A 13,579-nucleotide genomic window follows, 5' to 3' on the forward strand; every position below is an offset into this window, starting at 1 on the left:
CTGGAGGCAATGGGGAGCCATGGTAGGTTTTTGAGCATGGGTGTGCTCATAGCTCAGAGTCCAAGTATGTCACTGCCCAACAGTGTTTTCTTTCTTTCTTTCTTTCTTTCTTTCTTTCTTTCTTTCTTTCTTTCTTTCTCTCTCTCTCTCTCTCTCTTTCTTTCTTTTTTAAAAATATATTTTTATTGATTTCAGAGAGCAAGGGAGAGAGAGATAGAAACATCAATGAGGAGAGAGAATCTTGATCGGCTGCCTCCTGCACGCCCCCTACTGAGGATCGAGCCCACAACCCCAGCATGTGCCCTCGACCAGAATCGAACATGGGGCCCTTCAGTCCACAGGCCAACGCTCTACCCATTGAGCCAAACCAGCTAGGGCTCTTTTTTTTTTTCTTCCTGCTGCAAAAAGATTTATTGTTTCATTTGGTCCAATGCATAGGAGAGGGCTTCAGGGTGGTTAAAAGAATGGCTAGTAGTTTCAGGGAGAAGCTCAGGTAAAAGCCAGACACCAGGGGAAGCAGAGGGGCCCCCAAAGGCTCCTAGTCATGCTGGAGGGTGAGCCTTTCGAAGAGACACTCGCCCAGCCCAGCCTGGGGGCCGTCAGCCTGCGGAGGTGAGTCAGGTGTCCCCCATCTTCTTGATGAGTTTCACCTCCACACCTGGAAGTGGTTCTGCAGGAAGTCCCAGAGGTGAGGGTCTGTGCGGGTGGAACCAGAGCCGGCAGCTCCACCAGGGCCTGGTCAGGTGCCTCTCCAAGGCCAGGGCAGCTGCCATGGGCCCTGGGTTTTGCCCACGCATCTTGGGGGGCCTCAGCGGGTCCTGGGAGAGAAGGCGGCCGCCTCGCTGGTTTTCAACTTTGAGATGCTCAGCACCCTTGTGCGTCTTCTCCACCAACTCGGGGAAGAGGTGGCCCACGCCCTCCAGAGCCACGTCCTCAGGGGCGAAATAGAAGCCCAGAGAGGTAGGTGCGGGAGGCCCGCAGGGGCAGGCTGGCCAGGCGGTTGGCCGCAGCCTCCACCTCGGTGGAGCAATTCTGACGGATTTGGGAGCTCACGGTTGTTCGGCAATAAGGAGTTAAGGTAGAAAAAAACCGGTGTGTTGGCTGGTCCCGGAGGTGGTCCCTGCGTCTGTTGCATCCAAACACTGTTGAAGCAAGAGACAGATCCGGGACCGCCGAGGGAACTGCCCAACAGTGTTTTCTTCCCCCCTGTCGTAGGCAGAATAGTGTTCTAATCCCAGAGCCTGTGAATATGTTATGTCATGTGACAAGGGAAATTAGGATTGCAGATGCAATTAAGGCTGCCGATCAGCTGATCCTGAGATGGGGAGATCCTAGATTTCCAGATGAGCCCAGGGGAATCACAGGGGTCCTTCCTTATGAGTGAAAGAGGAAGAAGAGGCCATGCCAGAGTCAGGGAGGGACCTCAAGATGCTATACTGCTAGCTTTGGAGATGGAGGAAGGGGCCAAGGGCCAGGAAGGCACACAGCTATTAGAAGTGTGAAAGGCAAGGAAATGGATTCGTTGCTTTAAAGGAACACAACCCCACCAACACCTTGAATTTAGCCCAGTAAGACCCATGTCAGACTTCTGAACTCAGAGCTATAAGACAGACCTCCAGAAAACTGTAAGTTTTTTTTCTTCAATCAAAGACAAATAATAACGCCAGTCACCATTTTCTGGGCGCTTTAATCCTCACAATAGCCCCATAAGACAGGCATTATTATCTCCATTTTCCACATGGGGAAACTGAGGCTTTCCCAAGCTAATAAGGAGCACAGCCAGCATTGAGAGCCAGACCGGTCTCCAGAGCTTGTCTCCACGAGGCTCGAGAAAAGGCCTGAGACCACTCACCTCATCCTCCACTGGAGGGCGCCTGGATGGGCTTCAGCCAGAGGTGCTGGAGGTCTTTCCTGGCTGGAGCGGGGACAGAGGGCTAGAGGACCCTGGAGATCCTCCCCCTCTGAGGCAGTCAGTGAAGACAAACTTGAACTTTTCAGCGTTCCTCCCTGGCTTGGGTCTGCTTTCATAGACCAAGACAAACAGAAGCCCAGACATTGGGCACCGGTTCACAGCCAGATTGCCTGTGTTGTCTCCTGATTCCATCAATCACTTGCCAGTACCCTTGGGCAAGTCCCTTATGGCTCCCTGTCTTAGATTCCCATTCTGTAAAATGGGGATAATAATAGTACCGACCTTAGAGAGAATTCATGAGTTATTGTATGTAATGGGCTTAGAAGAGTACTTACATAAACTAACTCTGATAACGGTTATTGTTCTTATTATTATTTCAAGTTGTGGAATTTTGCGGGAGTGGTTAATTTAAAGATCTTTGAGATGGGGATTACCCTGGATTACCCAGGTGGACCCTAACTGTACTAACAAATGTGCTTAGAAGACCGAGGCTGAGGGCGATTTGACCACAGAAAAGAAGGCAGTGTGATGCCTTTGCAAGCCCAAGATGCCCTTGCAGATAGAGGAAGTCGGCCACAGGCCAAAGAATGCAAGGTATGCAGTTCTAGAAGCTGGAAAAGGTTAAGGAAACGGATGCTCCCCTAGAACCTCTGCAGGGAGTGTGGCCTGCTGATAACCTTGATTTCAGTCCTGTAAAATGTTTTCAGACTTCTGGCCTCTAGAATCGTAAGAGAATAAATGGGTGTTGTTTTAAGCCACCAAATTTGCAGTAATTTGTTAAAGCAGTAATAGGAAACTAGCACAGAAAACATCAACATTAACGGTGAAAAGGAATCTGGTGGTGTTGGATGAAGCCTGGGTAGAGTGAGAAGAGCCAGGGGTCCAGCAGAGGGCTCCCAATGGCTCCGGCATTTAAGATACACGCAGAGGAAGCACATTCAGAAAAGGTCTCTGAGAAGGAGCCCTCAGAGAGGAGGGAGGACCACCAAGGAAAATGACTGTCCCAGCCCTTGTCCATTTGGCTCAGTGGATAGAGCGTCAGCCTGCGGACTGAAGGGTCCCGGGTTCGATTCCGGTCAAGGGCATGTACCTTGGTTTCGGGCACAGTAGGGGGTGTGCAGGAGGCATCTGATTGAAGTTTCTCTCTCATCGATTGTTTCTAACTCTCTGTCCCTCTCCCTTCCTCTCTGTAAAAAATCAATAAAATAGATTTTTTTTTAAAAAGGGTCTCAGGTTCAATTCCAGTCAAGGGAACGAACGTACTTCGCCACCAATCGATGGGAGAGAGAGACACATGTTTCTCTCTGTCTCTCCTCTCCACTCTCTCTAAAAATTGATGGGAAAATATCCTCGGTCAAGGGAACGTGTGTTTCAAGAAGGAGTGGCTAACAGTGCCAGATGCTCCCAGAAACCAAGCAAGAGAATTAAGTGCTTCTTGTGTTTTAAGAGAAGGAGAGCCTAGCCCTGGCCGGTTTGGCTCCATGGATAGAGCGTTGGCCTGCAGTCTGAAGGGTCCCGGGTTCGATTCTGGTCAGGGGCATGTGCCTTGGTTGTGGGGCGTCCCCGGTTGGGGGTGTGCGGAGGGCAGCTGATTGATGTTTCTCTCTCATCAATGTTTCTGGCTCTCTGTCTCTCTCCCTTCCTCTCTGTAGAAAATCAATAAAATATTTAAAAAAAAAGAGAGAGAGAGAGAGAGAAGGAGATCCTAGTTGACCTCCTGCTAGTACTTGGGGTTGAAAACAGACTGGAGCGATTAAAAGGTGCCTGAGGGGTGAAGCAGAGTTGTACTTCACAGCACATTTGTCCTGTCTTCACCAGATTGTACATTTTTTTTTCAACTTTTAATTTTATTACCTAAGTAGTATATGTCCCTTATAGAAAAGTTAAGATACACAAATTAACCAAAAGAAAAAAAAATGTACTCAAAATGTCCTCGGTGGTAATATTTTAGTGGATAGCTTTCCAAGTTTTCTTTTTCTACGCAAACTATAAAATTCTCTCGATCTCCTTATGGGACAACATACCATTAGGCCATTTTAAGAGGAAGAGATTCCGTTTTAGAGAAGCAAGCAATTTCCTCAGCTGCACACAGCTGGTCAGTAGCAGCACAGGATTGGAACTTAGATCTATCAGACTCCACAGCCGGCTGGCTGGCTCAGTGAGCATGGACCTATGAACCAGGAGGTCACAGTTCAATTCCTGGTCAGGGCACATGCCCGCGTTGCCGGCTCGATGTCCAGTAAGGGGCGTGCAGGAGGCAGCCGATCAATGATTCTCTCTCATCATTGATGTTTCTGGCTCTCTCTCCCTCTTCCTTCCTCTTTGAAATCAATAAAAATATATTTAAAAAATATATATATAGCCGAAGCCGGTTTGGCTCAGTGGATGGAGTGTCGGCCTGAGGACTGAGGGGTCCCAGGTTTGGTTCCGGTCAAGGGCATGTACCTGGGTTGCGGGCACATCCCCAGTGGGGAGTGTGCAGGAGGCGGCTGATGGATGTTTCTCTCTCATTGATGTTTCTAACTGGGAACCAAGGGAGGAAGGAGAACCAGGGAGCGGGAAGGAAGGGAGCGGAACCTGGAGGTCGGCGGGGGGCCTTAGGAGCTTCAGGGAGGCCGGGGCGGGGCCGAGACAAGGGGCGGCGCCGAGAGGCAAGAGGCAGGGCTGTGGGGCAAGGGGCGGGGCAGTGAGCCCGGCGCTGGGAGGCCAGGGGGCGGAGCCGAGAAGAGGACGGGGCGGGGCCTAGAGGAGGACAGGGCGGGGCCGAGAGGAGGATGGGGTTGGGGACGGGGTGGGGACTCCGGGACCCGAGGTGACTGGACAGTGCGCGGAGAAGGCAGCCGGGGGCGGGGCGGGGCGGCGCGAGGGGTGGAGCGTGCGGAGGCCCTGACGGCGCCCTCGGAGGGCTGTGCGGCCAGCCCAGAGCTGTGAAGTGAGCGCGCCCCGCGCCCGCAGCCCCCGAGCTCCCGCAGCCCCGGAGCCCCCGCCCCGCACCCATCATGCCCGAGCAGCTCAGCGTCGCGGAGTTCCTGGCCGTCACAGTGGAGGACCTCAACTCCCCGGCTGGGGCCGCAGCCTTCGCCGCCAAGATGCCCCGGTGCCGGGGGGCGGCACTGGTGCGGGAGGAGGTGAGGGGGCCGAGGCGGGCGGGGTTCAGGGTCCCGGCAGGGTCTCGCCTTGATGTTCACCGGCGTGACGGCGTGACGGGAGCTACGTTGGCCCTTACCACTCCCCAAAACCTGCCCCCTTCCTAGATCTGTGAGAAGTGCGTGCATCTCAGACATCCGCGTCCTCACGTCGCGTCCTCACCGTCGAGGCCTTGGGGAGGGCCGGAGGGATGGTTTGTGGGGGGCCTTGAGGTCACCTCGACGACAGGTCACAGGTCGGGGCTCATACCCCCCGTGCTCTCGGTTACCTGCACCATCGCATGTGCTTGCTCAGCGCCTCACTGCATCTGTTTGCGTTTTCATCTTCGGAGCCCCACGGGTTTGGCCCCAAAGTCACTCCTCTTCTGGGAAGCAGGCCTGCCCGCCTCAGACAAGAACCTTTCCCTGGCTGCAGGGAGGCCCCCTCCCCCTGGCTGCTGGCTCTGAGATTTGGCCGGTGTTTGTGGAATGAATGCAAATGAGAAGGCGCCGGGAGCCGGGGTTCACCTTGGCCAGGCTGTTGGCAAGTCTCTAGTCTCCTCCCCTTCCCCTCTCCTCTTTGTCTTTCCCAGCAAGGCGTCCCAGGCCTTTTCTTTCCCCCTTGCAGGCTGCCCCACCCCATTCCCCTACTCTGTGGAGTTCATTCCTCTCCTGGGACCTGCTGCGCTTTACCGGGCTTCCCCTGCAGAAAATGTTCTAGGGCAGACACCCTGCAGCTCTGGGCCAGTGCAGGATAAGTTTTTGCAGCTCCCTTTCAGAGGGTGGCCTGAATTTGGGTGACATTTGGGGACCTCAGCTGTTGCCGTCACCTTCCATCCTTCACCATAAGCGTATTGAGCACCTACTGTGTGGCTGACACCAAGCTCAGTAGTTTATAATGCTCTGGATCAGTGTCTTGGGGAAATTTCTTTTCCTTCTCTCCTCGGGCAGGCTGCGCCCCCTTCTCAGAGTCTGTGTCTGTCACTTTGAAGTGGGGTGATAGAGGACTGCGGAAAGAGCACCAACTTTGGGGGAGGCAGACTGTGTTCAAATTCTGGCTCTGCAGTGTGCCAGCTGTGTGAGCTTGGGCCTGTGACCTGATTTGTTTGAGCCCCACTCTGGCATCTGTAAAATGGAGATAATGATATTTACCTACGGGGCTATGGTATTACGTGAGGCAATGCATGTAAGGCATGCATCTTGATAAATGGAATCATGACCAGGTGAACCGACGGACCTCTTTGCAGAGTGACTAGGTCTCTTGTCCACGTCTTTCACAGAGCCCAGCCTAGTGCTTTGCACAAAGCAGGGGTACAAGTTTTAATTAAAATAAGCAGCCAATCTTTGGCCGCCTTCCTTGGGCAGAACCAGTAGCTTAGAGTCCACCAACTATGACTACAGCTTGTATTTTACTGGGAGGCTCACAGGGAAACAGCCACAGAGCCTCATCCTGAGGAGAGAGCTTCCTCAAGTTTGTCTTCATAGTCTCATATTTCATGACCTGGAAGAATTCAGTGCCTTTGGCACCCATAGGGCTGTCACAGTTCAGCCTCCTTTTTGGGTTCATTAAAATGTTAAATCAGAGCAGGAGAAGGAACTGTACTATGAAGCCTTCGGCAGGGACAGAAATGCCCATTTATGCTGGTGCATCTGGCCTTGCCTGGCTTGGTGTGTGTAAGCACTTGTGTGTGTCTGGAGGGGAAAGGGAGCCCTTAAATGGGTCTGGAGGTGGAAGCAGGCTCTGGTTAGGGTTCAGCTTTGCCCCAATTCAGACCCAACAAAACTCGGTCCCTTTTGCCTTTGAGACTTTGATTTGGCGCACGTGAGGTTTGTTTTTACAGGAGAAAGCCTGTGGCACCCACGCGTTTCTCTGTCACTGCCCCAAAAGTTAGAATCTGACCTTTGGATTGGACTTGCCAGAGGTTTCCTGTTTGGTTTTCCATTTGTGTTTATATTTACACTAGAGGCCTGGTGCACGAAATTCGTGCACTTGGGGGGGGGGTCCTTCAGCCCGGCCTGTGCCCTCTTGCAGTCCGGGAACCCTCAGGGGATGTCTGACTGCTGGCTTAGGCCTGCTCCCTGCTAAGCCGTCAGTCGAACACCCTTAGCGCTACTGCGGAGGCGGGAGAGGCTCTCGTCACTGCCACTGCACTTGCCAGCCATGAACCCGGCTTCTGGCTGAGGGGCGCTCTCCCTGTGAGAGCACACTGACCACCAGGGGGCAGCTCCTGCATTGAGCATATGCCCCCTGGTGGTCAGTGCGTGTCATAGCGACCAGTCATTCCACCTTTTGGTCAATTTGCATATTAAAATACAACTGATTCTTTTTTTTTTTTTTTAATCTTTATTGATTTGAGAGAGAGAGAGAAACATCAATATGAAAGAGAGACATCAATCAGTTACATGCCCTGACAGGGGATTGAATCCGAAATCTGGGTATGTGCCCTGACTTTGGAATTGAACCCATGACCTTTCAGTGTATGGGACAATATTTCAACCAACTGAGCCACACCAGCCAGGGCACAACTGATTCTTAAGTCAAGTCTTCCACTCCCAGTTGGTTTCCGGGGAGTATCTAGGGACTCTGTCCTAGACTTGCAGACCTTTTGAACAGTCCTGCTGAGAAGGACCCTGGGCAGGTCACAGGAATCTAGAATATTAGCCCTGAGGGACCCTTTAGATAGAGATCACCAAGGGAGGCTCTTATTGGAGATGGGGAAACTGATGTCCCCGGAGAGCAAGAGAATTATCCAAGCTCCTATAGCTGAGTAAGGGAAGAATTGGCATGTCTACGCAAATTTCTAATCGCTGGTTCTGTTCTCTTCTAAAGATCTACTGCCTGTCCTCCCTTTGTAACCTCCCTGAATCGCAGTTATTTTCCCTTAAAATGGGTCTAATCATCCCTCCTTCTCTGGGTTGTTAAAGGTTTTTGTTTTTTATTGTGAAACTCTGTACAAAAGTGAGAGAGGGTTAAGACAGATCACCATTCTGTCAACCACCTTTTCCTGTTCTGGGGCCCCTTTACATCCATCATCTCATTGATATTCACAATAACACAGGTGAAAGTGGGCCCAGGAAGGTTAGCCCGTTGCCTTGTGTCACATAGTGAGTCTGTCTGACTCTAAGGTCTGACCAATTCTCCATGCCATCTCTATGCTAGGCACCAAGGACATTAAGATACTGCTCTTGTTTGCTGGCTGGTTGGGAGAAGTAGCCTATCTTAGAGAGATAAGTAGGTACCCTAGGAATTTGTCCTGAGTGCCCAGAGAAAGGTACAGTCAGTGCCATAGAGGCTGTTAAAGTAGGGCAGGGAGAGAGCAGTGAGGACTGGTGCAATCAGGGAGAGCTTCCTGGAGGAGGTGACACTTCCAGATGGGTATTGAAGGATGGGAAAACTCCATTAAGTGAAGAAGATAAGAGTGAATTTTGAGATTGGTGGGAAGAGAGCATATTCAGGAACCAAGTAAGCCATTTTGACCAGTGCTGAGAATTCCTGCTACATCATGCATCTCAAACTACTAGTGAACTTATATCTCCTACTGGGTCTCAAATAAAGCAGTTCACCACAAATAGGAGAGCTTCAAAGGTTTGTGAGATTATATATATATTAGACTTAATGAAGTTTTAATTGCACAAAGGACATAATTTTTAATTTAAAAATTTAAAAACAGCCCTAATCGGTTTGGCACAGTGGATAGAGTTTTGGCCCATGAACTGAAGGGTTCCGGGTTCGATTCCAGTCAAGGTCATGTACCTCGGTTGCAGGCTCGATCCCTGGCTCTTGTTGGGGCACATGAGGGAGGCAACCAATCGATGTGTCTCTCTCACATCGATGTTCTCTTTCTCTGTATCTCCCCCCCCCCCCCGCTTCCATTCTCTCTAAAAATCAATGGAAAAATATCTTTTGTTGAGGATTAACAAAAAAAAAATTTTTTTTTAAATATACTTCATTGACTTCTACAGAGAGGAAGGGAGAGGGACAGAGAGTTAGAAACATCGATGAGAGAGAAACACCGACTAGCCGCCTCCTGCACACCCCCCACTGGGGATGTGCCCACAACCAAAGCACATGCCCCTGACCAGAATCGAACCTGGGACCCCTCAGTCCGCAGGCCGACGCTCCATCCACTGAGTCAAACCGGCTAGGGCAACAAAACAATTTTTGAAAACATAACTGAAAAATGTAAAGTCATCTCTGACCATGTCTCACAATCCCTGTACTCTCCCCAGAGGTAATTGCATTGGGACTGTGCATGCTTTCCAATGTGTGTCCTCAGAGAAACTATATTATCAGGGAGAGGATGGTAGTTAGGGGGAATATTTGCCTAAATTGGTATCATGTCTTATAATTCACAGTTTTAAATTTTATTAGAGTCAAATTTATCTTTTCTTTTGTGACTTTTGCTTTTTTGTTGTTTTATTGATTTACTGATTGATTTTAGAGAGAGGAAGAGAGAAAGAAAAACATCGATTTGTTGTTCCCCTTATTTATGCATTCATTGGTTGATTTCTGTATGTGCCCTGGTTTTTGTATGAAATCTTGGTGTGTTGGGATGGCACTCTAACCAACTGAGCTACATGGCCAGGGCCAACTTTTGCTATTTTGAATCTTGTTCAGAAAGGATTTCATTCTCAATTCTTAATATTCTCGTGAAGTTTACCTGCTTTGTCTATATTCATTTTACAAAAACAATAAAAATTGTGTAATCTTGCCCTCGCTGGTTGGCTCAGAGGATAGAGTGTCAGCCTGCAGACTGAAAGGTCCCAGGTTTGATTCTGGTCAAGGGCACATGCCTGGGTTGTGGGCTCGGTCCAGCGTGCAGGAGGCAGCCAATCAATGGTTCCCTTTCATCATTGATGTTTCTATCTCTCCCTTCCTCTCTGAAATCAATAAAAAAATATATATTTTAAAAAAATTACGTAATCCTAGAGATGATCTGTAAGAAACATAAACCCTCTCAAGCTTGTTTACATTGAAGATAAATTTGTTTTAAAGATTTGGAGGTGCCTCGTGGGACTGAAGAGCTGTCAGTAAAAGTAGACTTCACCAGGGCCTCGGTCGTCAGGAACAAAGGCAGCTGCATCATCATCCTCTCTGTCTCTTGCCTCTATTTCTTTCTTTTTCTTCAAAATATCTTTTTATTGATTTTTTTTAGAGAGAGAGGAAGGGAAAGAGATAGACAGAAACATTGATTGGCTGCCTCCTGCGTTCCCCGCCCTGCTCAGGGGATTGAGTCAGCAATCTGGGCATGTGCCCTGACTGGGAATCAAACCGGTGGCCTCTTGGTTCCTGGGTTGCTGCTCAACCACTGAGCTACACCTGCCGGGCTGCCTCTATTTCTTTCTGCATATCTGAGCAGTGCTTTTGATCGCTTGTCATCACACAGGCCCCAAAGAGCATAACAATCTTCTGGGGAGGACAGGTAGCTTTAGCCCCCGCATTCACGTGACCTCACTGGTCCAGCATCTAAAAGTAATCAAGCCAGTCTTGTGTGCCACATCCAAGTTCTTGGCAGAGAGGTTAACGACCTGGCCTAGTTCTGGATTGGTTCCAGAAGCCGGGTCTCCACCCTGCTTTCATCAACAGAGGTCATGGAGACTTGGGCAGGGTAAACATGGCACAGAGTTCTACACTGGGAAGGGGTGCACTTCTCAGAGAAGAGGGGCAGGGCCTAGAAAGCACTCCCCCCACCCCCCCACCCCCCCGCCATGTCCATGGTAATTCTGCTTCGGTTGGGATAACCTAGGATCAGGGAGAGGCACTGTGCTCATCCTGTTTTGTGCCCACCTGGTTGTCCAGGTGTAGATGAATCCCCACTTTGGAAAGCTCAAGTGTAAGGGAATTAAAGAGATAGATTGGAGATCTCAGGGGATACAGCACGACTTGGAGGGCCTTGAGTGTCAATAAAGCATTTGGGCTTTTTGTAGAGACCAGTGGACCCAGTCGTGTTGGAATGGATGAAACCGGTCCTCTGAGGGACACAGCAGCCAGCATAGTGCCTGGGGACTGTTCCCGGCCAGGCCCTGTGTTAGTCACTGGGTAGCACACAGCTCATTAAAGAGATGCCGTCTCTGCTGCATTGGGCTCACAGTGTTCTGGGAAAGACAAGCAGCAAACAGACAAATCGGTAATTGCACGTTGTGACCAGTGGCAGGAAGGCTCATCCTCCCGGTCAAGGCCTTCCTTTAGGTTTGGTCCTGTGTCCTCATCTCTTCTCCTCCTAGCCTCTCTCCCCAGGCGATCTCACCCACACCCATAGCCTCAGTCCTCTCCCATCTTTATGTTATTTTTTAAAAACATACTTTTATTGATTTCAGAGAGGAAGGGAGAGGAAGAGAGAGAGAAACATTAATGATGAGAGAGAATCATTGATCGGCTGCCTCCTCCACGCCCCCTGTTGGGTGTGATGGTGGTCCCATAAGATTATCATGAAGCTGAAAAATTCCTATTGCCTACTGACATCGTAGCTGTTCTGATGTTGTAACGCAGTGCATTCACAATTGCCTACAGTGTTCAGTACAGTAACATGCTGGGTAGGCCTGTAGCCGAGAAGCAGTAGGGTAGATCTTATAGCCTAGGTGTGTAGGAAGCTATGCCACCTAGGTTTGTGTAAGTGCCCTCTATGGTGTTTGCACAACGACAGAATCATCTAACGACCCATTTCTCAGAATGTATATCCGTTGTTCAGTGATACATGACTATAGTAACATCAAGATTTGTTAATGGAGTACATGTGGGAGGTGGTCAAGAATGGTTCCCAAATTCCTAACGGGGGAGTGCCATTCCCCCTTCTTAGGAAGGGGGAACCTGGGAGAGGGACAGGTTTCAGGGAAAGTCAAGAATTCTGTTTGTACATCTTATAGGACTTTGAGACATCCAACTAGAAATGTCAAGCAGGCACTTGTGTATATGAGTTTGGAGATCAAAGGAGTGGACTGGAGATACACATTTGAGAGTTGTTAGCATTGAGATACTGAGTTTCAAACTCTGTGTATGAATCACCTGGCACCACTCCCAGAGAGTCCAATTCAGTGGCTGTATCTTACTTGGGCTTCTTATTGCGAGTAACAGAAACCAACCTGAGCTGATTTAAACAGAAAAGGAGTTCATTCAAAGGGAATATTCAGCAGTTTGCAGAATTTCTGGGAAGCTGGAGACTGGGGTAAGGCATCAGGCAGGATCTCAGCCAAAATCGCTCCACGGAGCCAGTTTGGCCAGGATGCTGCTACTACACACTAAATGTCACAGCTTGCACTGTCACCATCCCCTGGAGACTGGGCACCTTCACTGCTGTTGCCACCAGCATAAGAATGGATCTTCTACTCTCTCTGGCTCCTAATTCAAAGTTTGTAGTGATTGCCTCTTATTGGCCAAGCCTAGCTCATACACCTGTACCCTAGCTGCAAGAGAGGCTGGAAAAGCAAGAATTTGATCTTATTAGCTCTTCTAGGAGGCAAACTCAGCCAAGATTTGTGCAGGAAGTAATTTCCCATAGTGCCAAAAAAAAAAAAAAAAAAAAAGAAGAAGAAGAAGAAGAAGGAAAAGGGGCGGGGGGGGGGGGGTGCAAATGTCCTTGGCGGGTTTGCCAGCATGCAGGAGGGTGTCTGGGAATCTGCATTTTAACCAGCACCACAGGAGATGCTCAGGCAGGCAGTCCATGAACCACATATGCATACATTGAATTAGCTGGTGTTTAAAGCCGTGGGAATGGATGAGATCACCCAGGGAGAGGAATGAAGAGGGCCCAGGCCCAAGCTCTGGGGAGCTCCAGTGTTGAGAGGTTAGGATGGGAAGAGGAGTTGATAAAGGAGGCTGAGAAGGAGCTGCCAGTGAGGAAGGAGGGAAATCAAGAGAGTACAGTGCCTCAGAAGCCAGGGGAGGGATGTTGGGAGGAGAGAGCTCCCTCACATGCTGCCTGCGTGTCCAGAAATAAAATAAGGAAATGACAGACATGACCCCTGGCTTTGATAACAGGGAGGTCATCCATGACCTTAAGAATAGATTTAGTGCTATTTTCCCTCCACACCGGCCTGGGCTGATTTCAGGAGGGGGCAGATGAGAAGTCCCCCCCGCCCCCCCCGCCCCCCCCCCCCCCACACACACACATAGGGGAACAGAGACATGGATGGCAATCAGGGACCTGGGCCAAGGGCGTTCTCCAGGATGGACTTAGGACCAGCTCTGCTGAGCCCAGCTTCTTCCCCTACCAGGCTGGCTCTGCACAAGGGCAGGGAGTCTCCCTGGAGCTGTCAGCCTTGAGCTCAGTGTCCCAAAGTCTCCCCCCCCCTCCCCCTCCACCCCTGTCCTCAAATTTCTGTCTTCCGTGCTTAATTCCTTGTCTGGTGTTGAGGTGTTTCTGGCAACGAGATGACATAGGCAGGCTTGGGAACTTGAAGTCAGAGCAGAAGGAAAATGCTTTCCCCCAAAGGCAGACCTCAGAGATACTCAGGGTTCATTTCAGACCACTGCAATAAAGTGAGTTTGGCACTAAAGTGAGCTATAAAATTTTTGCTGGTCTTGGGTCTTGCCTTCAATTTGTAA

General features: G+C 50.0%; 1 protein-coding gene across 1 annotated transcript in view; it reads left to right on the forward strand.

Annotated features, from left to right (window-relative positions):
* The first annotated feature begins 4,806 nt into the window (after positions 1 to 4,806).
* ASAP3 (ArfGAP with SH3 domain, ankyrin repeat and PH domain 3) overlaps positions 4,807 to 13,579 on the forward strand; it is a 48,158-nt gene continuing 39,385 nt past the window's right edge. The window contains 1 exon segment of the mRNA XM_081086683.1: positions 4,807 to 5,040. Within this exon segment, the coding sequence (XP_080942809.1) occupies positions 4,912 to 5,040 (129 nt within the window). The 5' untranslated portion in view covers positions 4,807 to 4,911.

Source organism: Myotis nattereri, assembly GCF_964212035.1.
Source record: "Myotis nattereri genome assembly, chromosome: 3".
NCBI classification, from domain to species: Eukaryota; Metazoa; Chordata; class Mammalia; order Chiroptera; family Vespertilionidae; genus Myotis; species Myotis nattereri.